Genomic DNA, 27,969 nt, shown 5'->3' with positions numbered 1-27,969 from the left:
AGAACTGGTTGGGGGTGTCGGACCCTGTAGTCAGCTGTCAGCGAGCAGAACAAAGAAACACTGCAGAAGAAGAAGCTGCTGCAGGAGAACGAAGACAAACAGCAGAAGAAGAAGCTGCAGCAGGAGGACGAAGACAAACACCAGAAGAAGAAGCTGCAGCAGGAGGAGGACGAAGACAAACAGCAGAAGAAGCTGCAGCAGGAGGATGAAGACAAACACCAGAAGAAGAAGCTGCAGCAGGAGGACGAAGACAAACAGCAGAAGAAGAAGCTGCAGCAGGAGGATGAAGACAAACAGCAGAAGAAGAAGCTGCAGCAGGAGGACGAAGACAAACAGCAGAAGAAGAAGCTGCAGCAGGAGGACGAAGACAAACAGCAGAAGAAGAAGCTGCAGCAGGAGGATGAAGACAAACAGCAGAAGAAGAAGCTGCAGCAGGAGGACGAAGACAAACAGCAGAAGAAGCTGCAGCAGGAGGATGAAGACAAACAGCAGAAGAAGAAGCTGCAGCAGGAGGACGAACACAAACAGCAGAAGAAGAAGCTGCAGCAGGAGGACGAAGACAAACAGCAGAAGAAGAAGCTGCAGCAGGAGGACGAAGACAAACACCAGAAGAAGAAGCTGCAGCAGGAGGACGAAGACAAACAGCAGAAGAAGCTGCAGCAGGAGGACGAAGACAAACACCAGAAGAAGAAGCTGCAGCAGGAGGACGAAGACAAACAGCAGAAGAAGCTGCAGCAGCAGGAGGACGAACACAAACAGCAGAAGAAGAAGCTGCAGCAGGAGGACGAAGACAAACAGCAGAAGAAGAAGCTGCAGCAGGAGGACGAAGACAAACAGCAGAAGAAGCAGCAGCAGGATGAAGACAAACAGCAGAAGAAGAAGCTGCAGCAGCAGGAAGACGAACACAAACACAAGAAGAAGAAGCTGCAGCAGGAGGAGGACGAAGACGAACACCAGAAGAAGAAGCTGCAGCAGGAGGACGAAGACAAACACCAGAAGAAGAAGCTGCACCAGGAGGACGAAGACAAACACCAGAAGAAGAAGCTGCAGCAGGAGGACGAAGACAAACAGCAGAAGAAGAAGCTGCAGCAGGAGGACGCCGTGACGCTGAGCTGATGTGAATTAGCGCCGTAAATTACTCTCCTCGTCCGTCTGATCAGACCTGGGCTCAGGAGCCGCCGTTTTTATTAATGTTTTAATCACGGTGGATAATTGCGGCGGGACACAAAGAGTCGTTTCATACTGGCGAGCAGCGGGGAGGACGGGAGGACGGGAGGACGGGGAGGACGGGGAGGACGGGGAGGACAGCGCTCACATCCTCGGTGTAATGTTTCCGACCGGAGAGCTCAACGCACATAAACTACACAGTTATGAATTTTCAGCGCGGCTGCAGCCTGGTTTCCCATGACCTCATAGATTCCTGTAAGGTGTTCGCCGGCGGGCCGATGGGGAAAGCAGACCACGGTTTAGTGGAGGGGGGGGGGGGGGGGGTGTCCGGGGAGTAAAAGCAGTTCTATCTGCTTCCTGTCGACGCGTGTTCACAAGCTGTTTGCTGCACGTTTTCCTGAGCGTCCGTGACAGAAACACCACGACCGCTGGAGGAAACTTTACTCTGAAACTCTGCTGATACTCCCCATCCTGATCTCTCCTCTTCTTCTTCTTCTTCTTCTTCTTCTTCTTCTTCTTCTATTAAAACTCAGCAGTTGTTGTTGCTTCATCATCATCAACACACACAATCACACTAACACACCGTCCTGCTGCCACTAACCACTGCACTAGAGCACCACATCTGGATTCATCCGCCGCTGAAAATAGTCCCCAACTAAGTCTCTATCTCCTCCTGACTGTTGGATCAAAATGAAACTCTATGTTTGTGTATATTTGTTGAAAATAAGGAATTACAGAAGAAGAAATGTGATTTGAGCTGAAAAGATAAAACCAGGAAACTCAGAGGGTTCAGAACCAGAACCAGAACCAGAACCAGAACCAGAACCAGAACAGAACCGACATTTCATCAGGGAACAGAAACGACATCAGAAGAGATGAAGAAGAAAACAACAAAGAAATGAAGCGTCAGGAGATAAAATGACCTGATGAAGAAAACAACAACGTAAGGAGATGAGAGAGTGTGCGTGCGTGTGTGCGTGTGTGCGTGTGTGTGCGTGCGTGCGTGCGTGTGTGTGCGTGTGTGTGCGTGTGCGTGCGCGCGCGTGCGTGCGTGCGTGCGTGTGTGTGTGTGTGTGTGTTGTGAACTTTATGACGAACATCTTTAATTTCATGACGCTGACGTCGACACTTTTCAAACTGCAGACAGTTTGTTTTTTGTGTTTCTGATCCTCAGAGACGCCGTTACACAGCAGCAGAGACCAGGACCAGAACCAGCAGAGACCAGGACCAGAACAAGCAGAGACCAGAACCAGCAGAGACCCGGTCTAACCCTTAAAACACTGATCACATGGCTGCTGCAGGGAGTCTCCTGGTCTCTTCTGAATTCTATTGAATTCTACTGCAGTCTATTCAACTTTACTGCCCTGGACTGGACTCTACTGAACTCAAACCATCTCTACTGGACTCTATTAGACTCTACTGGACTCTATTAGACTCTACTGGACTCTATTAAACTCTACTGGACTCTATTAAACTCTGCTGGACTCTATTAAACTCTACTGGACTCTATTAAACTCTACTGGACTCTATTAGACTGTACAAACTCTACTGGACTCCTACTCTAGTAAGTTGGACTCTGCTGGACTTTGTTGAACTCTAAGGACGTATACTGGACTCTACTGGACTTTAATGAAGACTGCTGGACTCTACTGAACTCTATTGTACCGTATCGGAGACCACTGGTCTGTTTTGAACTCAAATTAAGTCTACTGAACTGTACTGAACTCTATTGAAGTCTACCGGTCTCTCCTGAACTCTGTTGGACTATATGGAGGTCTACCGGTCTCTCCTGAACTTGCCTGCAGCCTCAGAGCAGAGGTCAGACCTAAACCAGCTGATGTAGGTTGGACTGGTCTGTGGTCTGTTCTCCCTCCAGTATAAACCCTCAGACCCCCCGTCCCAGAGGATCATGGGTAGTGGCGAGCTCTCACCCTGGTCGGCCTGCGAGGCCTCTGAGATGTTGACGGCGAGCTGACTGCTGAACGAGTTCACTCCCATCATCCCCGAGTGGGCGGCGGAGCCGGTGAGGGACGGCAGCTGGTTGTGACTGCGAGGGACGCTGTAGAGCGCCTCGGTGAGGTCGGCGGCGCGCTTCAGGATGATCTCCTGCAGACGGGGACGGGGACGGAGGGGACGGGGGGGACGGGGAGGACGGGGAGGACGGGGACGGAGGAAGAGAAAAGAGAGACGACAACTTAATGCTTCATCAACACACTCTGGTCACAGGAAAGTTCTAGTTTAATAGTTAACTATCCTTCAGTAAAGTCAGTCAGAAAGAGAGTCGGACAACATCAGAGCAGCGTTTCAGAGACGGAGAGAAAGGGATGCTAATAGTTAGCCTTCTGCTAACAGCAGCTAACGGCTCACGTTAGCTGCTGTTAGCAGAAGGCTAACTATTAGCATCATTTCCTCTCCGTCTCTGAAATGTTTCTCTGATATTGTAGCTCTAGAGCCTCCAATCACAGTTAGTCATCTCTAATGTCTGTGATATCTGGATTCACCCAACAACACAACAAGAGGACATTTAAGATGTGTAACTTTAGCCCACTGCTAGCGTTAGTTAGCCTCCAGCTAACACCGTGACCTCATCATGACCTCATCATGACCTCAGCATGACCTCAGCATGACCTCAGCACTAAAGCGTCTATATATAATTACAACCACAGTGTGGTGAAGGTTAGTGGAAGACGGTTACAGTTAATGAGAAGTCAGATAGTCTGTATGTAAACACTGGGTTGTTCCTCCAGAGGAGGTCAAAGGTCAGAGTGAAGCTGCTGACTCACCTGGTTGTTGTGAGGCATCCCATAAAGAGCCTCGACCAGGTCGGCTGCCCGCTTCAACAGAACCTCCTGAGAGACAGACAGAGAGAGTTCACGGTTAATTTAAATGTTCCACCTCCGACACGCAACAGAGAATGTCAGAAAATAATTTTAAAAAATCACAAAAATCATAATTTCACAAAGTGACGTAATTAAGTGTTAAATATATTTAATTTACTATCAAAGATGATTTAAAAAAAAGCAAATATTCACATTTTAGAAGCTGGAATCAGTGACATTTTTAATCTATTATCAGAATACCTCCTAACTAATCAATCAATTAACTAGTTGTTTATGTTAATTGATTGTTTTATCATTTATATTCACTGAGAGACATCTAAACAACAGGTAACAACGGAGTCTGCTACACCTGCAGAGAACCGACCAATCACAGAGCAGCAACCTGAGTCTCCGTTATACTAAAGTCACGCTCAGGTTGGTGACGCGTTTCCTCTGAGCTCCGTCAGTCAGATCCAAAATGGCCACTGACGGACGCAGATACAGAGAGATGGACGGATGAATGTTTGTACCCGGAGGGCAGGAAAGAGGAGAAGAAGATCAGCAGGAAGCCATTAACACTGCAGACCACACACACACACACACACACACACACACACACACACACACTCTCGCCCCGGGGCTGTTTTCCCATCAGCCCACAGGAGAGGAAGCGTCCAATCTGAGCGCCGGCAGCACAGCGGGGCGCCGCGGCGATGGCTGTTAATAACAATAACAGGACGGATAAATAGATAAACACACACAGGAGGAGGAGGAGGAGGAGAGAGAGGGAAGAAAAAGATGGTGGGAGGAGAGGAAAGAAACAAGGAAAGGAAATAAGAAAAGGAGGGAAAGGAAGAGGAAGTAAATGAGAGTAACGAGGAATGGAAAAATGGGAAGGAAGGAAGGAAGGAAGGAAAGAAGGACACACCAGGAAAGGAATTAAGAAAAAAGAAAGGAAAGGACAAGAGAGAAGGAAACAAACAAGGAAAGGAAATAAGCATAGGAGGAAGGAAGGGGAAGTGAAGAAGGGAAAGGAAAGGAAGGAGATGATGAGGAAAGAAGGAAACAAAAATAAAAACATGAAGGAAAACGAGAAACAGAAAGGAAAGGAAAAAAGAAAAAGGGGAAAAGAATAGGAAGGAAAAGAAGACTAGGAAATTAGAGAACAGAGGGAAGTAAATACAGAAAGCCAAGGAAAAGAGGGGAAATGGAAAGGAAGGAAGGAAGGACGGAAAGGAGGAAATAAAGAGAAAAAAATGAAGGAAAGGAAACAAGGAAAAGGAAGTGGGGAACAAAAAGGAAATAAAGGAACAAAAGGAAAGACATGAAGGGAGCTAAAGGAAGGAGAGGAAAGAAAGAAAAGTGAGGAACAGAAAGGAGGGAAATGGGAAGGAAAGAAACAAGAAAAAGGAAGTAAAGGAAAGAGATGAAGGAAGCTAAAGAATTCACTCCCGGGATGTGAAAGAAGGTGATGTGTTTTCACACGGCGGCCTCAGGTGGAAACACATCACACCGTCAGAGAGCTGAGGAAGATCAGCTGATGAGGAGGAGGAGGAGGAGGAGGAGGAGGAGGAGGAGGAGGATGGTGATGAAGAGGAGGAGGAGGAAGAGGTGTGGAGTCCCCGAGGAGCAGCAGTGGGGAGGTGGAGGCCTCTGCTGGAGCTCCCTGAGGTATTACAGCACCAACGAGGAAGAGGAGGAGGAGGACGAGGAGGAGGAGGAGGACCACAGTCACTCAGACATCATGTATTTATACACAGAACTGAACGCAGTATTTATATACATCATCAGTAGTAGTAGTGACAGTAGTATAGTAGTTTGTAGTAGAAGACACAGAACGAAAGGGGCAGTACTTTTACTTGTGATACTTCATTTTGCTGGTAATACTACTGCTGTTGTTAAAATAAATAAGTAAAAACATTAATAAAGGAAGTCTTTAAAGCGCTCAGAAAACGTCTTCAACTCCATAACTGATGAAGATCATGTGATGACGATCGAAAGCACCAGAAAGCATTTCTCTGGGGGTTTCACTTGATTAAAATGTGTACTTTAACCTGTACTGGAGTATTTTACAGGGTAGTAATACAACTCTAACATTAAATAAAGGACCTGACTGATTATTAATGTGTAAACTGTTTCTTCCAGACGTCTTTGAAATGCTCGTTAGAGATTCACCTGCTGCTCCGTCACACCTGATCTGATGAAGACAGGAAGTGAGCTGCTCTGATGGTCAGAGATTACAGGGGATTTATTTATATTTATATATATATATATATATATATATATATATAATTATATTATTAAATAATTATAATTATATTATATTATACTATTATATTAAATAATAATTATATTATTAAATTTAATAAATATATTATATAGAGATTACATATATATATATATATATATAAATATATTATTTTGTATATTTATATAGAGAGATTACAGGGGATTTATTTATATATATATAATTATATTATTAAATAATTATAATTATATTATATTATACTATTGTATTAAATAATAATTATATTATTAAATTAAATAAATATATTATATAGAGAGATTACATATATATAATATTTATAGAGATTATGTATATATATATATCATTTTATATATATATATATCATTTTATATATTTATATAGAGAGATTACAGGGGATTTATTTTTATATATATTATCAAATATTTATATAAAGAGGGATTATTGGTAATTTATTTATATATAATATAAGATATTCTTTTATTAGTCCCACAGTGGGGAAATGTGTATATATATTATTATATTATATATTTATATAGAGGGGAGTTCTACTGTGGATTCTACTGTGGATTCTTCTTGTGTGTGTTAATCTATTTTAAATTTCTGCAGCAGCGGCCAAACAAACGTCTCCTGTGACTCAGAGGAGAAACAGTCGCCATTAACCACATTGTTTTCCTCCCAGCCAATCAGAGCGCTTCCTCACTGCTGGCAACAACACACTCACACACAAACACACACACACACACACACACACACACACACACACACACACAGAGAGAGAGCTCTCATTTCCCACGACAGACGATGACCTCGAAGGAGGCGATCCAACACACTGAGATGGAAACAGAACAACAGCCAGAGTTTTTCTCCCTGAAACTGTTCACGTCTACCAGAGGAAACCACCACCCTGATACACTGTTAAATACTATAGTTAATAACTCTGGATAGTAATAAAACTACTGTTAAAGAAAACAATAATACTGTTAAATAATAACAACTCTGGAGAGTAATAAAACTACTGTTAAATAAAATAATAACATTGTTAAATAACAACTCTGGATAGTAATAAAGCTTCTGTTTAATAAAATGATAACACTGTAAAATGATAATAAAAAAACACACTGTAAAGTAATAAAACTACTGTAAAATAAAATAAAAAAACACTGTCATATAAAAATAAAACAGTAATATAAAATAATAAAAGAATACTATAAAATGCAATAATAAAAACCTGTAAAATAATAAAAACACTGTAAAATAAAAAAATGTAAAACAAAACAATAAAAACATTTTAAAATAATACAAACACTAAAAATTAAATAATAAAAACGCTAAAATAATAAAAAGACTGTAAAATAAATTAATAAAACCACTGTAAAATTAAATAATAAAAACGCTAAAATAATAAAAACACTGTAAAGTTAAATAATAAATACAATTTTAAATAATACCAACACTAAAATAATAATAATAAAAAAAGACTGTAAAATAAAATTATAAAACCATTGTAAAATAAAAATAATAAAATACTGTAATACAAAATAATAAAACCACTGTAATATGAAATACTAAAAATGTGGTAAAATAAAATAATAAAAAGCACTGTAATATAAAATAACAAAACGATGTAAATAATAACACATTTTAAAATAAAATAATAAAACCACTGTAAATTTGTACAAATACTGTAAAATAAAATAATAAAAACACAACCAGTCAGTAGAAGAAGAGAGACTGAAGTGAGCTTCAATAAACGCTGAACATGTTTACTGATAACAAACAGTAACCGTCACTGTTTGTTCTGTTGTCTGTTTATTTGTTGATCAGCTGTTTGTGTCTGTTCTGCTCTCAGCTCATAGAAAAACACTTTGACTCAACAGACGTGAGGTGGATTTACACCAGTTAGCCTAGCTTAGCACAAAGACTGGAAGCAGAGGGGACTGTTAGCGTAGCTTAGCATAAAGACTGGAAGCAGAGGGGACTGTTAGCGTAGCTTAGCACAGAGACTGGAAGCAGAGGGGACTGTTAGCGTAGCTTAGCACAGAGACTGGAAGCAGAGGGGACTGTTAGCGTAGCTTAGCACAGAGACTGGAAGCAGAGGGGACTGTTAGCGTAGCTTAGCACAGAGACTGGAAGCAGAGGGGACTGTTAGCGTAGCTTAGCACAGAGACTGGAAGCAGAGGGGACTGTTAGCGTAGCTTAGCATAAAGACTGGAAGCAGAGGGGACTGTTAGCGTAGCTTAGCATAAAGACTGGAAGCAGAGGGGACTGTTAGCATAGCTTAGCACAGAGACTGGAAGCAGAGGGGACTGTTAGCGTAGCTTAGCATAAAGACTGGAAGCAGAGGGGACTGTTAGCGTAGCTTAGCACAGAGACTGGAAGCAGAGGGGACTGTTAGCGTAGCTTAGCATAAAGACTGGAAGCAGAGGGGACTGTTAGCGTAGCTTAGCATAAAGACTGGAAGCAGAGGGGACTGTTAGCCTTCAACAGCTCAAGTGTGATTTCCATGTTGGATGTTTGTTTAACGTTGAGCGTCCAGAAGGTGAATCTGTCAGTGTGACATCATCTGGACTCGTAAGTGTGAGTGTGTGTGTGTGTGTGTGTGTGTGTGTTCAGTGAATGAATGGCCTCCTGTCAATCAAACCCCCCAGGAGCATCCCTCTCTATTGTCGGACAATCTGTCAGCCTGCTACTGCCAACACTGTGTGTGTGTGTGTGTGTGTGTGTGTGTGTGTGTGTGTGTGTGTGTGTGTGTGTGTGTGTGTGTGTGTGTGTGTGTGCGTGTGTGTGTGTGCGTGTGTGTGTGTTTTTATACATCATTATGTCCATTCCTTTTTTTCCTTCCTTAGCTCCTTCTTTCCTCTCTCCTCTCTGTTCCTTTACTTCCTTCCTTTCTATCTCGTATCCTTCTTACCTACTTGTCTCCTTTTATTCTTTTCTTTTCTATTTTTTTCTATCCTTCTCTCTCACATTTTACACATCTGTAACATCTGTCAGTGTGGACCAGACTTTACCTGACTCTGTTATCTCTCTTTTCTACCACTCCTTTCCTTTCTTGCCTCCCTTTTCCTTTCTTCCTTGTTTCCTATATTTACTTCCTTCCTTTCTGTTTGTTTTCCTTCCTTCTTGCTTTCCTTACTCCCTTTCTCTTGACTTTCTCTCCTTCCTGACCCTTTAATCTTTCCTTGGCTCTATTAATTCCTTTCCTTTCTCTCCTTCATTTCACGTTTACTCGTTCCCTTCTTTCTTTTGCACAACTACTTTTCTCTCCCTCCTTTCGTCTTTTTCCATCCTTTCCCTTCTTCGTCTTCCCCTGCTTCCTTTCTTTTCTATTATTTTTACTTCCTTCCTTTCCTTACTCCCTTTTCAATGTACTCCTTCCTCTCTTTTTTCTTTAATTACTTTTTTCCTTCCTTCCTTCCTTCCTTTACTTGTTCCCTTGTTTCTTTTGCCCAATTACTTTTCTTTCCTTTCTTTACATATTTCATTTCCTTCCTTCCTTTCTATTCTTTTTCCTTCCTTCTTTCCTTTACTCTCCTTTCTGTCCCTTCTATCCTTCCTTCCTTCGCTCTTTTAATTCATCTCTTTTCTATCATTCCTATTGTTCCTTTCTCTCCTTCATTTCACTCCTTTTTTTACTTGTTACCTTCTTTCTTTTGCATAATTCCTTTCCCGTTGCCTTCCTTCCTTAATTGTCTCCTTTTATCCCTCTCTTATCTTTTTTTCCTTTTCTTCCTTTCCTTGCTCCCTTCTCTATTCTTTCCTTCCTCTCTTCTTTAATCACTTGTCTTTCCTTCATTTTCATCTCAGTTCGTCTCCTTTTATTTTCTAAACTGAACCCAAAATCAGCAGGTGAGCGGCTGCCAGTGTGTGTTTCTGTTAGTGTGTGTGTTGGGTTGTGTACTTGTGTGCGTGTATTAAGTGAGTGTTTAGGTGTGTGTGTGTTTGTGTGCGTGTAGCAGTGTGTGTGTGTGTGTGTGTGTGTGTGTTCCTCTGGCTTCATTAATCTCCATTAGAAAACAGAAGTTAGTTAATGTCTCCTTCGCTCGGCTGCAGCAGCGAGACGCCACGAGGCAGCAGCTGCCCGTCACACACACACACACACAACCACACACAACCATACACAATACACACTAACTGCTACACACACACACACACACACAATGCACACTAACTGCTATACACACACATACGCAATACACACACACAATACACACACACCAAACATGCAGAAACACACACCTGAAAATTCAGTTCATAGACACTGAAGCCTCACACACAGACTATTGTGTGTGTGTGTTGTGTACATTGTGTATTGTGTCTGTGTGTGTTGTGTACATTGTGTATTGTTTCTGAGTGTGTTGTGTACATTGTGTATTGTGTGTATTGTGTGCGTATTGTGTGTGTGTGTGTCCTCCTTCTATTTTCATTAGGTCCTGACAGACACAACAGCCTTCTCAAGTTAATGACGCCTCCGAGGCCTCGCTGCTGGAGAGACGCCGCCGACGCCGCTCAGCGTGAGTGTGTGTGTGTGTGTGTGTGTGTGTGTGTCTGTGTGTGTTTGTGTTCATTTGTTCTTGGCCGCCACTCTCTGATCTGTGAATCAGGAACTACTGCAACTACACAGATCCACCACAGAAGAAGAAGAGCAGCAGTAAATCAATCATTAACCCTTCGGTGTCCTGATCGCAGCAGCAGGTGAACCAATCACAGTCAAGTCAGGTGTTTCTGATGCTGCGCTCTGATTGGCTGCAGGTCTGAGTGAAACAGCCAATCAAACGTCTAAAGTTGTAAATAATAATATAATTATATCATATTTAGTGTCAGATTGATGTTATTACTGCAGGATGATGCTTTGAGAGTGCCGGTGCGTTCAGGGACACTTTAAGACTCGGCTTCTTTTAAAGGGTTAGTCGGTTAGTTGACTAGTTGAATGACTGAAAATTGATCTGGCAGGATTTTAACAATTATTTAATTCAGTTATTATAGAAATATATTAAAACAAAAACACAAAAATTCTTTATATCAAGGTAAACTCAATACCTTTGACTGATAATAATAATAATAATAATAATAATGATAATAATAATAATAATAATAATAATAATAATAATGATAATAATGATGATGATGGTAATATTAATATTAATAATAATAATAATAATAATAGTAATAATCCCTATCATGACCCTGTCTCAGTCGGTCACTTAGAGGTCTAAACACATTAAAATATATAAATAAAATTATTGTTTAATGTCAGAAAATGACCAGATTCATGTTATCTTTGTTTATCTTTGTCACAACATCCATGTTTTCTTCTTCTTCTTATTATTATTATTATTGGATGATCAATGCTGATGAAGACGTCAGGGTGTTATTGATTATCATTTATAGAATATAAACTGAAACCGGGAGGATAATAACTCTACAGTCACGTCTGTAGCTGCTGGATCAAACATGTAAAACCAACGTCCTGTAAAACAGTAAACCAGCAGAGTTCTACTGTTTATGTGTCAGAGTGTTTTTATGCATCAGATCAGTTTCAGTCTGCTGCTGATGATGTGTTGTTATCTGTCACAGCGGCTAATTGCCTCCACACTGCTGCTGCTGCTGCTGCTGCTGTACATCCACATTCACACCATCACACACACACACACACACACACATCAGCTGCTCGGCCACACCCTTCACACACACATATTAACACACACACACACACACACACACACACACAGAGACAGCGCCATTGGATTCCTGTCAGCGCGAGTGCCGGCAATCAGAGCGCTGGGCGCTTTAACGGCGCTGAAAGGCCTGCTGCCCCGATCGATACGGTAATGCACTGGCTCCCGTTATCATCATCATCTCTTATCACTGACCCACACCTCCGAGAGGAAGAGGAGGAGGAGGAGGAAGAGAGAGGGTCTCTGGGTGTTTCCTTTCAGCTGAGAGGAGATGGATGATTCAGAGGGGAGAAACTGGACTTCTAAAACAGCTCCTGGACGGAGGCAGCTGATTGGTTAATCTCCTCTAAGCCAATGAGGGGTCAGAGGTCAGAATATCTGGATACTGATTGGAGGAGGAAAACAGACCCTAACTAAAACCAAAGATCGTATATCGCTAAGAAGTGAAAGTCAATAGTTGGTTCCATTACAGCAGCAGAGCTACGCTGCCGCCATTTTGGACTGAAAGAGACGACCAGACGCCAGTAAAACATCCGCCTACAAAGAGATGTACAAAAGTAAAACTACATTATTTATTTTCTATTGTCATATTCTACTGAAATGGTCTTTGTTGAACAATAAAATATTATGAATATAATAAGCGTTTTCAGTCCAAAATGGCAGCCGTTGTAAAAAAAACACAGGAGTTTCGTCTCTTTGCTTCTATACTCTTTGGTAAAAGTTCTGGATACTACATTACCCATAATGCAACACGTCAAACAGCTGTTTTCTGTCTGTGTTAAACTGGTGGAGTGGTCCTTTAAGTTTCCATAGAAACCAAAGATAAACACAGATATGAGATTTAATCTGATGTGATAATCTGAGCCGTCTCCCTGCAGAGTTCAGGTCGGGTCATAAATTAAAGAGCAGAAGAAGAAGAATGTGACGACTTCCTGTGAGAATATTCAGGAAATTAAAAGACATTCCTGGATGAATTAATTTAATCTGGAACATTTCTGTTATCATTTAAAATAAGTCCAGCTGGTCCAGAGACTCACTAACTCACATCTACAGTTCTTTAGAGACTAAAATCATTCATCACCTCACAAATAGAAATAGAGAGATTTATTTAAATAGAACGTATTTAACCACGATGACGACTCTCCTCTAAAACACACTACAGCTGATCGGAGAACAGATTCACTACCAGCTGACTGTCTGAGAGGATTTAGAGCAAACAACAACAACAACACAGCAGCAGAAGAGATAACACAAAACTACAACTAATAATAATAAAATAACATCTGTATAGAAACATTAATATCATGTTTATAGATGTTTATAGATATAAACAGATATAATAATATAAACAGTAACAGAGAGTTCAACCACAGAGAGAGAGAAACTCTGGTTCATCCTCACAGGATCTAATCCACTCTGACTGAGAGGAGGAGAGAGAGAGAGAGGAGAGGAGAGAAGGAGGTAAGGGGGAGAGGGGGAGGTAGGGAAGGAGAGGAGGAGAGAGAGGGCAGAGAGAGGAGGAAAGAGAGGGAGAGAGAGGAGGAGGAGAGAGAGGAGGAGGAGGAGAGGAGGAGGAGGAGGAGAGAGAGGGAGAGAGTAGGAGGAGGGAGAGGAGAGAGAGGAGGAGAGAGAGGAGGAGAGACAGGAGAGATAGGAGAGAGAGGAGGAGGAGGGGAGAGAGAGAGAGGAGGAGGAGGAGAGGAGAGAGAGGAGGAGAGAGAGGAGGAGAGAGGAGGAGAGAGAGGAGGAGAGAGAGGAGAGAGAGGAGAGAGAAGAGGAGAGAGAGGAGGAGAGGAGAGGAGAGGAGAGAGAGAGAGAGGAGGAGAGAGAGGAGGAAAGAGAGGAGGGAGGAGTGTAAGACATCTCCTCCCTTACCTCCTCCTCTCCTCCCCTACCTCCTCCTCACCTCCCTTCCTCCTCCTCTCCTTCCCTACCTCCTCCTCACCTCCCCTACCTCCTCCTCTCTTGTCTGTAATGTAGAGATATATAAATCTACATTAAATAAATCTGAACATTTCAAATAAGATGTGAAACATGTTTTTCTTAAATATTCAGAACAGAGTCTGGTTAGATCACCCTGATCTCTTTAGAAGATAAACACTAAACCTGATAAACCTGATAAACCTGATAAAACAGAATAAATAAACTGAATTTAAACATAATTCTTCCTCTCTGTGACGGACGAAGTGTTAATAATATATATAAATATATATATATCTATATGTATGTATATGTGCAGGTTAAATCTCGTCAAGGTAAACACAGAGAGCCGGTCCTCCCCCAGCAGCTCCTCTCGGAGCCTCCTGACCTTGCCCTTCTTCAGTCCATCTCTTGACATATTCCTCTTTTTTCCTCTATTTCTCTGCGTTGGTTTCTAGGGGCTTAATTACGGGGGGCCGGCGCCGTGGTCGAGGAGGTGCGAGGCGAACAGGGATCAGCGTGACCCTGGAGGAGAAGCCATCAGACAGCGGCCTTAACAATGATAAATCACCCCAAGCACGGCTACAGATATACCGCCGCCGCCCCGCTGATCTCTATAAAATATGGATGGACCGCGGCGCCGTGCAGCAGCAGCAGCGGAGCGGCGGAGCAGCATCAAGCCGGATCTCCAGATTAGCGGGTATCAGGCGGAGGGTTCTTCTAATGATGCGGGACACGCTGTGGGTTAATTCCATTCACATAACGGATTGAAATTCAGCTCATGAACTGCATATTGCTCATTATTCTCAATGAGAGCAGGAAATCTCCTCATTCATGAAGTGGGCTGGAATTAATAATCCCTGAACGGACGGACGCCCCCCCCACGAGTCAGGATGGGGGTCAATGATCAGAGCTAAAGGTGCAAACCGCAACACGCCAAACACGTTTAATCTCCACCTCATGGTGCACCAATCACCAGAGAGGAGGAGAGGAGGAAGGAAAGGAGGTTCTATCTCTAGATCACCTTCCTCTTCTGGTTCTACAGCTTTGTGTTTAAAGGTTCCTCTTCTGGTTCTACAGCTTTGTGTTTAAAGGTTCCTCTTCTGGTTCTACAGCTTTGTGGTTAAAGGTTCCTCTTCTGGTTCTACAGCTTTGTGTTTAAAGGTTCCTCTTCTGGTTCTACAGCTTTGTGGTTAAAGGTTCCTCTTCTGGTTCTACAGCTTTGTGGTTAAAGGTTCCTCTTCTGGTTCTACAGCTTTGTGTTTAAAAGGTTCCTCTTCTGGTTCTACAGCTTTGTGTTTAACGGTTCCTCTTCTGGTTCTACAGCTTTGTGTTTAAAGGTTCCTCTTCTGGTTCTACAGCTTTGTGTTTAAAAGGTTCCTCTTCTGGTTCTACAGCTTTGTGTTTAAAGGTTCCTCTTCTGGTTCTACAGTTTTGAGTTTAAAGGTTCCTCTTCTGGTTCTATAGCGTTGTGTTTAAAGGTTCCTCTTCTGGTTCTACAGTTTTGTGTTTAAAGGTTCCTCTTCTGGTTCTACAGCTTTGAGTTTAAAGGTTCCTCTTCTGGTTCTACAGCTTTGTGTTTAAAGGTTCCTCTTCTGGTTCTACAGCTTTGTGTTTAAAGGTTCCTCTTCTGGTTCTACAGCTTTGTGTTTAAAGGTTCCTCTTCTGGTTCTACAGCTTTGAGTTTAAAGGTTCCTCTTCTGGTTCTACAGCTTTGTGTTTAAAGGTTCCTCTTCTGGTTCTACAGCTTTGAGTTTAAAGGTTCCTCTTCTGGTTCTACAGCTTTGTGTTTAAAGGTTCCTCTTCTGGTTCTACAGCTTTGTGTTTAAAGGTTCCTCTTCTGGTTCTACAGCTTTGTGTTTAAAGGTTCCTCTTCTGGTTCTACAGCTTTGTGTTTAAAGGTTCCTCTTCTGGTTCTACAGCTTTGTGTTTAAAGGTTCCTCTTCTGGTTCTACAGCTTTGTGTTTAAAGGTTGGTTTGTTTTCCACCACAGAACGTCCCTCATTTTATAAACATCTACAGAGTCCGACAGAGAGAAGTAAAGATTCCATCTTTATATTCACTGAACAGAACCTCTTTAGATTATTTAGAGAACATTATCTTAGATAGTTAAGGGGCTTTATCTTCCAGGTATTTAAGGGAACATGTTTTATATTCTCTTTGCAGCAGAGAGAAGTCAAGACGCCAAACAGTCTGAACAGAACCGCTTTATGAACCTTAGAATTCCAGTCTTTGTGCTAAGCTAGGCTAACATTTCCCCCTGCTTCCAGCCTTTGTGCTAAGCTATGCTAACAGTTTCCCTTTGCTTCCAGTCTTTGTGCTAAGCTATGCTAACCCTATCTTTGAGGTGATTCCAGAGCAGTCTCCGATCTCTCAGATAAAATCAGCCTTGTGGTTTTTCTCCTGGTTTCCATATTCACCGTTTACGTTTAGGTGAACAATCACTCTGTGCTGTACCCATAATGCACCACCTGACGCCCCTACAATGAATCAATCTACTCGGTGTCGTGCCGCCTGTCCTAACAACAGAAACCCTCGCCGTCCAAACATCTCTCTCCATCCCTCCTCCTGTCCTCCGCCGAGCGGCGGCAGGTGAAAACAAAAGAGAAGTGACAAGCCGAGTTAACCCGTCGCTCGCTCGCCCGCCGCCAGAACACGGCGCCCCGTCGCCTCGCCGGCTGAGAGTGAGAGCCGGCAGCTCGCTGTGATTTTCTCTCTTGTTGGAGAGGAGAAAGCTGAGGTCTTATTGAGTTTTCTTGTGAATAAATAAATATCTAAGCGGCGGCGAGGAGGGCGGAGGGCGTTTGACGTTCCACTCTGGCTGTAAATCAGGCCATCAAAGAGGCCAGACCGCGTGTGCTCACTATTAGTATCCATTTACAAATAAACTGCTTTTTTGGTGACTGGATCTCCGATGTCAGATTTTGATAAATGGTTTCAATTTGGCAGCTGCTTTCGAGTGTCAGAGCCCATCTGACGCTCGCCGCCCGCCGCCGCCGCTCGCTGCCTCAAAGAATCTGCCTCAGTTAGCCTCGCAGCCGGCAGCCGCCAAAATAATCTCTTCATACTAACCAGGGCAGGTGTGTGTGTGTGTGTGTGTGTGTGTGTGTATACTAATGTGTGTCTGTGGGTGAAACCGGGCAGATTTCACTCCTCATGTTTTTATACACAAATCTTAAAGCTGCTTCCTGTTTTCACACCGTTAACTACAAATCACACACACTTTCCTTCACTGCTCCCACAGACGCTCCACATTTAATAGATTTATAAATGTGCTTTTCTTTCCTTCCTTCTTTCCTTTCCTTCCTTCCTTCCTTCATTCCTTCAGATTAAACGCATGTTACCACCTTAAGTCAGTCTGCAGCTTCATTAAAACATTATTTTTTATCATCAAATCGACGTCAGTAGCGCTGAGGGTTACAGAGAAAATCAAACATCACAACGTTTCTGACCAAATACCTCGATATCGATATTACGACAATATTGTAGGGTTGACTATTGCTGCTTTTACAAAATATTTACACACATTTCTGATAAATAATCATCAGTAATAATGAAAAATAATAAAACAGCTATGCTAACAGTTTCCCCCTGCTTCCAGTCTTTGTGCTAAGCTATGCTAACAGTTTAAATAATGAATGAATAGATAATTGTAACTGTAATATAGCCTTTAAAACCAGGGAAAGACAACATGATGCCACGTTACCAGATCCAAACTCTAGGATGATATCTAGTCTCATATCATGATATCCATATATTGCCCAGCCCCAAAGGTTTGGTATAAAAAGTGTCCGAAAAAATGTCCAATAAACCCAAAGTGATGTCAACAAACAGTCCAAACCCCCCCCAAAAATGAGTTTACTGTGATATAAAATAAAGAAAAAGAGAAAATCCTCTCAATCAAGAAGCTGAAACTGGAAAATGATATCTTAAAATGTCAACTGAAGATGAAAATAGTTATCTAATAAGTATATATACAAGTCTTTAAAGTCTGTGGTAGGACTAAGTGAAGCTTCATCAGTGTTACATTAAGAGGGGCCGTTGGAACGTGTCCCTGTTTTATCGTACCGGTTCGATCACGAGTTGCTGATCAAATGTTATTTTCAAAAAGTCTCTAAAGACAAACATTGACCCAGGAAGTCAAAGACCGACGGACCAATCAGCTCTCATCAGCATCCCGACCCTTCACCTCCACCAGGTCGTATTCTAACCATCACAGCTTCCCTCTCTGCGTCTCAGCCAGCGTCTCGCCGCCGTCCAACCCTTCCCTCCTCGCCAGCCGAGGGGGGGGGAGATCAGAACGCAGCGAGAGCAGCAGCGAGCGGCAGGATCTGCTCCCATAAACAGCTGTTTCCTGTTTGAAGGATCAGGACCAATCTGCCCCGCTGGCAGCGAGCGGAGCCGGCGCTGCCAAGAGTGTGCCGAGCAGAACCGACAAATCCAATCAGGCAACTCGGTCCTGCGCCGCATTAAACGGTACGGGAGACCTTAAAGCGGCGCGGTGCAGGTGGTCTACGGCGTCCACGGAGGGACAAACCGCCACTTCACATTTAAATCAGCCTCTAATGTGGCCGTAAAACTGATTAAACAGCAGCTCGCCCTGACAGGTGCATTCTGGGACGTACCTGCCAGGCTACACGGAGCTCACTTCTTGGGCCGTGAATCTGACCCCCTGACCCACGACCTCTGACCCGAGCACGTGGCGGTGACTTAATGACTCGTCTCCACTGACCTTAGGTAACCTCTCGGGGTCCCCGGGGTGGCGAGGGATGACCTTCTGTAGCCTCTGGAAGCCGTAGTCGATGGTGGGCTCGTTCAAGGCTGCGGGACGGACAGAGAGAGAGAGAGAGAGAGAGGGGTGATGAGGGCGAGACGAATTCACGCCGACACACACAACAACACACCGATACACACTGACATCACAGTTACACACTGACATCACAGTTACACACTGACATCACAGTTACACACTGACATCACAGTTACACACTGACATCACAGTTACACACTGACGACAGAGTTTACTTTAAATCAGTTCATTTCTGATGGAGATCGTCAAACAGAGCAGCTCCACTGCTGCAGGAGGAGACGAGGAGCTGCTCACCTGACCGAACTCAGTGAACAATAATCAGTCATCACACCTGGAACTAATGTAAGAACATTAATATACACTCACCGGCCACTTTATTAGGCACACCTGTTCAATTGCTTGTTAACACAAATAGCTTATCAGCCAATCACTTGGCAGCAACTCAATGCATTACGTCATCTAGAGGTGGTGAAGACGACTTGCTGAAGTTCAAACCGAGCATCAGAATGGGGAAGAAAGGGGATTTAAGTGGCTTTGAACGTGGCATGGTTGTTGGTGCCAGACGGGCTGGTCTGAGTATTAAACTGCTGATCTACTGGGATTTTCACGCACAACCATCTCTAGGGTTTACAGAGAATGGTCCCAACAAGAGAACAGATCCAGTGAGCGGGGGTTGTGTGGACGGAAATGCCTTGTTGATGTCAGAGGTCAGAGGAGAATGGGCAGAGTGGTTGGAGATGATAGAAAGGCAACAGTAACTCAAATAACCACTCGTTACAACCAAGGTATGCAGAATACCATCTCTGAACGCACAACACGTCCAACCTGGAAGCAGATGAAGACCACCCGGTACTAGCAAGGTGTACCTAATAAAGTGGCCGGTGAGTGTATATGTATATATCATTTAAATCATATTCAGAATAGATGCAAAAAAAACAAGAAAAGGATTAAAAATTAACCTTAAAAAGAAATGAAAGACTCGGTTGGTGGTTGGTGGTTACAGCTCTGAAGGAATCCTCGCAGTGACCTCATTCAGAGAAATCTTTTAAAGATGAAGAATTACTGACCACTTCAACTCAAATTTACACCTTTAAATGTATTATTAAGCAGCTTTAAAGTTAGAAACCATACTGTATATTAGACGCTGTTAAACGTTGTGTTTTAGTTCTAATTTGATCTAAAAAGAACGAAAACGCGATTAGTAAAAGCCGTTAGAAACATAATCGGTGTTTCTCTCACATAGACTTTACTTATATACTAATATACTTCCGTATATTAACGGCCGCTTTAGTATATTTTTATTTTCTTTATCCGTCTGAAAGAACGACAACATCCTCGATTAACTAGCGGACTAGTAGTAGTACTTCCCGGTAGCAGTACTTCTAGAGGTCCGTTCCATCCAGACAGTGATTGTTTCAAGTCATTGTTTTACTGCTTCATTTGTCGATACCGATGTTTGGCCGATAAATCGGTGCTTCTCTAATATCTGATCAATTTTGTTTTGTTAGACGTACAGGAAGGATTGAAAACCAGAGAAGAAGAGGAGGAGTCTGGTCTGAATCTTGTAGTTTGATGTCAGATTTGAGTGTCGATGTGTGAACAGTCGACCTCTCAGTGATCTTCATCTTCAGTCTGTTGGTTCTGATTAACAGAGAACACTAACAGAGACTCACTTCACCTCTTCTTCTTCTTCTTCTTCTTCTGCTGTTTATTAAGTGTAAGACCTCACTCTCCATCTGTCCTCCTCGCTCTGCCTTTTCACCGCTAATTCAATCCAACCTTCCCTTTTTTCTTTTCTCTTTCTCCTCCACTCATTCACCTCCGCAAACAATCCGCCTTCCTCCTCCTCCTCCTCCTCCTCCTCCTCCTCCTCGCCATACGTTGGAGAAACACCCGGAAATGAGTTGGGGGGAGATACTTCTCCATAATCAAGCCCATTAATCATAAAAGGCTGTCAAATTTGACTTTGGGGACAATTTGTCAGCCGATCTCGGCCACTCGGCTTTGTCACCGTTGGCTCTTGTATCCTGTAAGGATGATTGACACACCAAATGCTGCTGAGTAGAATAGCTAGTTTGTGCTAATATGCATAACCGCGGCTTTCATGAATAAGAATAAGGCAGCTATATACGGCGGCGCTGAGGGGTCTCCTTCAAAGGGCCCCGCCGCCGTTTGTCGCCGCCGCTCCAAATAGATGTTATTACCATTATAACAATATTTGTTTTCTTTCCCCGGGAACGGGCGAGCGCGAGCTGCTAAATCAAATTTGTCGGAGCGCGTTTCAGGCGGCGGCGGAGGAGAAAAAAGGGGCTTTCAGGCTGCGACTGGGGTGGGGATGATATGTGAAGGGTGACAGAGCGCTGAGGGACGCGGCCCCTCGCCGCGGGGGCTGCTGCCATGTTGGGTTTTTCTTGCCTCCCGACAGGAAGCGGAGAGTGAATCTATTACCTCCGACCCGCCGCCGATGAAAGAGCCGTTTCATTGTCGCGTCCCAAAGAGACTTTTTGGGGAGGATGAATGGAGATAATGCGCCGGGACGACACGAGCGGCAATCAGCGGCGAGTCCCAGACCGGATCGCCTCTCCACGCCGCAGACGTACATCCCAACTTATAAAACAAGTGAAAGGCACTATGGGAAATGCTGCAATTGAATAAAAAGCCCATTTACACTCAGAGAGAGAGAAGCGTGTTTAACTCTTCGTCTTCAGGAGGAAACGTCTCTGAGCTGATCTGATCTACGATCAGTACCTCATATAACAGTTATCATATGTTTATACTTTATTAACTTTATAGTGTCCTTCTGCTTCCAGCTGTCTACACATCTGTCTGTCCCATCGTCTGTTTCTCTACTAAAAGGACGGATGTTGTACAGATTATAAAGACACATCAGGACATGTAGATAGTCTCTAAACTCTGCAGGACTTCAGTTCGAGGCCTCGTCAACACGACGTCCACCTTCAAGTTCATCTAAAGGTTTAAAGTTAGAAACAAACAAAGATGCAGGTTTGATCTCCAGATCCACAGCGACATAAATCTGGGAGGGAAAGTGAAGAGCATCACCAAACCTTCAATAACTACTATATTTAACGTCTGATGTAAATGTTTCTACAGTCTCTACGCAGCTACAGGACGGGTCAGATGGTGATCGTGGTTAATAAACTATGGTGAGGATTAATACCGGTGGTTATCAGCCTCATAGATGAGGGTCAGTAGGGACCTGCTTCACCTACTAGTAGGTTTTATCATCTATTCACATGGTAGATTACTGAAAGAAGGAATAAAAGAAGACGAGAGTGACCTCTAGCGACCCTAACCTAACCCTAACAAAGCTGTGTTGTTTGTGTTTAAATCGGAACGTTTCATTCAGTTCAACGTGTTTCAGTTTCACTTTCACAGCGTAGTAGTAGAAGTAGACTCATAGCGATCGATGATGAACATTTACTGAGCTGATAACAGTGGAATCGGGTGGTTTAATTAATATTAATTTAAAAATGTTGTTGCTGAAAATCTCAGAAAAAGAACAAACGATCGGTACCACATCTCAAACCCAAGACACCATGTTTTATCATATCCGCACAAAGACATCAGATGGAGATATTCTACATGTTGAGCTTCATTAACCCAAACATTCAACCTTCAGACGCTCTGTTGTTAATGTGTTCCTGATTTGTTCCTGCTGGGAGTCGAACCGACAACCTTCTGAATAAAAAGAGAGGAGGAGGGGTGGGGGTGTATCTGTACCTCTCTTCATCATCATCATCATCATCATGATGGGAGGAAGATCACAGATGGAGACAGAAACAAAGAGCGAGGCTGTTAATGAACCTCTGGACAGACGCCCCCCCCCCCTCTCCATTACTTCCTCTTATTAAAATCTCGCCGCTCTTTGACCCCCGCGCCCGATTGGCTGCCTGCAGGGCCCCGTCTTCCCTCCCAGCCAATCGATACCGGCTGCCTCCCTGCAAAGAGCTCAGTAATTGGAGAGCGGCGGCTGGCGGCGCGAACCCTGACCCCCCCACCCCTCCACCCCCACCCCACCCCACGCATTACACCGCCCATATGAAGACAGATTGCCTGATTTAGTGTAAACATATGCTGCAATTCCAGGCATCAGTGCCACTTTCTCCATCGTAATTTGTATTGATTTTTCTCTCTCTCTGTGTTCGCTGAGCGGCCGTCGTTCCTCCTGCTGTCTGAAGGTTTTTATAAATCAGAGGAGGAGGAGAGGGAGATAATTCAGAGGTGAGAGGAGAGGAGAGGAGAGGAAGGGGGGATTCTTTATATATTTAATCAACTATTTATCGCTCTCTCTCTCTCTCTCTCTCTCTCTCTCTCTCTCTCTCTCTCTCTCTCTCTCTCTCTCTCTCTCTCCTCACTGTGAGAGTGATCCAACGGTTGGTTGGCGTCCCGCTGATCGGAGCGCTCTGTTATTAGGCGACTAAGTGACTGAGGAGAGGAGAAGAAAAGGAGGAGGCGGGTTACGTGTTAAACTCATTTCTTGACGGCAGATTTGCAGCATCAGAGGAGACGAGCAGACGCAGCGAGCGGCGGGTCAGAGCTGTGAATATTTACACATTTATGAGCTCCTGAAAACCAAAATGTGTGAACGGAGGAAACATCTGCAGGCTGATTAACGGCCGACGAGCTGCTGCTTGATTAATAATCCTCAAATAATCACAACGGACGCCTTTAAAAGGAGCTTTAAAACCACATAGTCACAAAGTACACCAGGAGGCAATATAAAATAATACCAGGAGAAGACATATAAAACTGAACAGACAGCTGAGGATGTACTACAGAAGGATGCAGTAGTACTCAGAGAGTAGGAGGTGTAGTTGGAGTATTATTATTATTATAGTAGTACTAGGAGCAGGGTCTTATAAATAACCACCAGATGATCAGCTTCTCTCTGTTTTATATCTCTTTGAGTTTGTTTTTATATATTTTATGACGAATCAATTCATCAAAAAAAGAAGTCGCAGCTGGATTTTTTATTTATCTGGATTTTGTTTCTGTATTTTATTTATGTAGTTTACTGTTCAACTATATTTTGTAGGGCTGTCAATACATTCAAATATTTAATCGCAAATTAAATGCACATTTTTTCTGTTCATAATGTACCTTAAAGGGAGATTAGTCAAGTCATTTAATCCTCTTATCAACATGGGAGTGGACAAATATGCTGCTTTATGCAACTGTATGTATATATTTATAATTGTAAATCAATTAACACAAAACAATGACAGATATTGTCCAGTAACCCTCACAGGTACTGCATTTAGCATTAAACAATATGCTCACATCATCAAATGGACATGGCACTTTTTCCTCGCCTTAATTTAGCGGAGCGTTATTTAACCTCCTTCATGACCAGCTAGTCTGACCTGGTAGGTACCGATGGATTCATCTGGTTTTATAGTTTACTATGATACCAGGATCTTCTCTCTAGCTTTAAAACTGAGCCGTAACAACATAAAAATCACATTAATGCGTTAAAGAAATTAGTGGTGTTATATTAAATTTGCTTAACGCATTATTATCGCACTTACTTTGACTAGAATGAAGTAAATGAATAAACCTGCAGTAAGTTAGAGAGTGTGAGAACAAGAGGATGAATCTGATCCATCTTCCAGTTCAGTGTTGTAGTTTGATGTCAGATTTGAGTGTTGATGTGTGAACAGTCGACCTCTCAGTGATCTTCATCTTCAGTCTGTTGGTTCTGATTAACAGAGAACACTAACAGAGACTCACTTCTTCTCTTCTTCTTCTTCTTCTTAACTAATGAACTAACCTTTCTTAGGTAACGTGTTATTATCGTGTTGACGGCTCTATTTGTTTCACAGAACCATCTGAGAAGCTGTCATTGGACATTGTTTGGAAAAAGGTCGGCACTTTCAAAAGATACCTGGCAGGTGATTGGATGAACCATCTGTCAATCAAACTCTAGCTGAAGCCAGTCAGGAGAAGAGCGAAAACAGATTTTGACTCGGGGTTCCCTCTTCAGTACCGGCCCTGAACTAATACTAAAGCAGTTTCCTCCTTAAAGGGACTGTTTGTAAGAATCAGAAATGTCTTGTTAACAGCTTCACCTGTGGCCGTTAAGTCAACTAAAGTCAGCGTCCTGTTGCTGGCGCTTGTGCTCGCTCTACATAGACATGAAGGAGCATCGCTCAACACAGTGAGGAGACACACGTCCTCAAACCAGTTGACCCAGTCAGCCTGGAGCTCTTCAGGGTCCAGTCTGTTTTCAGCCTTATGGTTCATAAATATGATCAGAACTCTAGAAAAGGAGGCGATAGAGTTGCTTTAACATTTAAATAGAACATGGTGGAGTGTTCTTTGTCTCTGTCCTTCCTCCATAACTCAGTTCTCCTCCAGGTGAGGCTCACCTGTTGTGTATCTCAGTGATGAAGAGGGAGAACCCTCCTCTTCCTCTCTGATAACTCATGTGTTGGTGCTGCAGATGTCGGCTGATACCAGATCAGATCCGGCGGTCCGGAGGGAGGCAGCAGGATTACTGGAACATCTCTGCAGGCTCATTACCCCGCTCACATCAGCTCCCACAATGCATCAGAGGAGCATGTATACATGCACTAAGCCTCTGTTTACATCCTCCTCCTCAAAACTGTTTACATTTATTTAGCGCTCGCTATTTCTCATTCTGCCGGCTCTCGGCGCCGCCGGGCCTCTCCGAGAGGGAAGCTGCTTTTCTACGCCGCTGCTCTGCACATATTTACCAGCCGGAGATGAAATATGCACTTCGGGGGGGTCCCTGCTCACCTTTACCTTTTTTTTGTTTCGCGGTGATGGCCTCGGCGAAGGCGCAGTCATGTCCCCGATGAGCCGCAGATAGACTTTATTCGCTGCCGCCACGCCGCTCTGCGTGGCTTCCTCCTGTATCACACTTATCATTTCAAATAGACTCCATATTCCATATGAAACAGGCGGCTGAGTGGCGACTCCCCCGACGCGCCAACATGTGCTGCAATTTCCCATCTCCCCCGGCTGTATGATTGATGCGGGTCGGAGCGGCGTTTGGCCCCGCTGCCCGCAGATCGCCACTGATGATTCCTCACTTCCTTCAGGGGGGATTGGGAGGTTGGTGGGGGGGTGGGGGGGGGTCTGACAGAACACGCTGAGCCTTAAGTGGACGGCTGATTTGTTTTGCTGCTTGTCAAGTGGCCGACTGGCGTCAGCTGTTGACAAGCAGCCACATCACCCAGGATGCATCTGTTCACCGGCTTATTGATCCGCTGCTTTATTCCTCCGACTACCAATTCATCAATTCATCACTCGGTCACCAGAGAGAGGACGCTGACGCAAACAACAACTACAACAACAACAACAACTACAACAAAAACAACAACTACAACTACAACCACAACTACAACACCAACGACAACCAGACGCGGCGCTGCGCTCGGTTTGTTAACCTCAGATTTATCTTTGTCTTCATCACCAACCTGAAAAATAAAGAAACCATCTGCTGATATTCTGTATTTCTCTTCTCGTCAACAAATCTCAACCAACGTCGGTCCGTCCCTTAATACGGTCTGACTTCCTGTCTGACTTCCTGTCTGTGTCTCTCAGCTTCAAGCTCATTGGTTCCTACTGAAAACGTAAATATATAGTTTCATCATTAATTTCCTGCAACAGCCGCTCACTGTAGTTTTTAATCAAACAATCAGGAGGAAAGAGTGAGTTTGTTGGGGACTATTTTCAGCGGCAGGTGTATGTATGGGTGCCATAAATAAAATAATAAGAAAATAAATATGGAAATATAAAGACAAATTATAAAATAATAAAAGAAAATAATGACAGGCATTTTAATTTATTTTCAAATGTATTTGTTCATTTATTTCTGTATATTTTTATTTATGCATTTGTAAAAATATAAATTACTCTATTTTCTATTTAATATAAAGTGTGGAAAAAGTGTAAAATGTTTGCAAGAAGGCCAAAGCCAGTTGATTGACAGCTTAGCCCTTCAAGGAATAAAAAAAATGATTTAAACAAAATATATATATTTTTGTAAACATCCAGAAAAATTGATAAATAAATGTGAAAAGAAGAAAAGAAATTGAAAAATTAATAATATATATATATATATATATATATATATTATTGTTTTTTTTAATTAAAAAAATAGAGTATATGTGCAGGAAGGCCCGCCCAAAGCCAGTTGATTGACAGCTTGGCCCTGCAAGGGATAGTAAAGGGATGAAAATAAAGAAGTTACATTATATAAAGTAAATTATTTTTGTATAGTAATGTACATATGATGTACACATTTGTACATATTTTTTGTAAATATAAAGAATAAAATAGAGTAATTTATATGTGAAAATTATATAAATATATATTTTTAAAAAATATACTCATAAATACATAAAGAAATAAATGAAAAATGAATGTGAAAATACTTTTTTATGGCACCCCTATGACTCCATATATTTGTTGCCTGAGAGGAAGATCTGACACCGCCACCTCCTTTGCATGATTTTTGGGTACGATAATAATAATTTATTCTTTGTTTTTATGTGGAGATAATATTGTAAAGATGTAAAGTGTCACGTCTCCATCAGTGAAACTAAATGTGATTTAAAGCAGAGTTAATGATTAATGATGCAGAAACAACCGAGTCCTGAAACTAACCGTCCTCCTCGGTCAGATCATCGCTGGTTTGAGTCGTTTTATGAGTTAACGAGAAGAAAAACAGAGAATATAGCGGATTCATGGCTTCATATTTCATAAGTAATAATTAAAGGAGACTCAGATTGAGAGATCTGATGGAAGCGATGATCAGACCGGTCCAGGTGTTCTCAGAGCTTCAGGTTCTCCCTCCTCTCTGACTGTCGGGGGAGCGAGACGTCGTCTCTCTTCAGAGCGTCCGTAACCCGGACGATGATGAACATCTCGCCGCCCGTCGGGACCGCGGTGACAGAAGAACGCCCACTCCCCTTCTGCTTCCTCCTCAGAGAGCCGGCGCTGACGCAACGAGCCGAGTGATTAGAGCGAACATCCGCCCAGACCGGCCCGTTAATCAGAGAATAATTACCTCCTCCTGATTAGAGCCCACAGACGGACGCAGTGCCTCAAAGAAATAGGCCCCCCCACCTGAGAAGTTATGATTTTTCTGGAGTCGCGGCCCAAAATGCCCCTGCAGAAACAGCTAATTACCCGACATTAGTTCCCTAAGTGGAGCGGTGCCGCCGTGCTCTTTGATATATGAAATGTGGTGCGTCTCAGCTGAGAGTCGGAGGAGCTCCCCCGGCGGAGAGAACACACTTCTGCTGTCTATTAAAA

General features: G+C 43.0%; 1 protein-coding gene across 6 annotated transcripts in view; it reads right to left on the bottom strand.

Annotated features, from left to right (window-relative positions):
• The window catches only part of LOC119494005 (transcription factor COE3-like), a 183,236-nt gene that overhangs the window by 13,232 nt on the left and 142,035 nt on the right, over window positions 1-27,969 (bottom strand). For all 6 annotated transcript variants that reach the window (XM_037779594.1, XM_037779595.1, XM_037779593.1 and 3 more), the window contains 3 exons: window positions 18,586-18,674; window positions 3,951-4,016; window positions 3,099-3,273 (listed from right to left, as the gene is read on the bottom strand). In XM_037779594.1, the coding sequence (XP_037635522.1) occupies window positions 3,099-3,273; window positions 3,951-4,016; window positions 18,586-18,674 (330 nt within the window). The remainder of the gene's footprint in view (window positions 1-3,098; window positions 3,274-3,950; window positions 4,017-18,585; window positions 18,675-27,969) is intronic.

The sequence above is a fragment of the Sebastes umbrosus genome, chromosome 9 (genome assembly GCF_015220745.1).
Source record: "Sebastes umbrosus isolate fSebUmb1 chromosome 9, fSebUmb1.pri, whole genome shotgun sequence".
Lineage (NCBI taxonomy): Eukaryota > Metazoa > Chordata > Actinopteri > Perciformes > Sebastidae > Sebastes > Sebastes umbrosus.
Note: the sequence above shows the minus strand (reverse complement) of the source record. Positions and strands in the feature narration are given on the sequence as shown.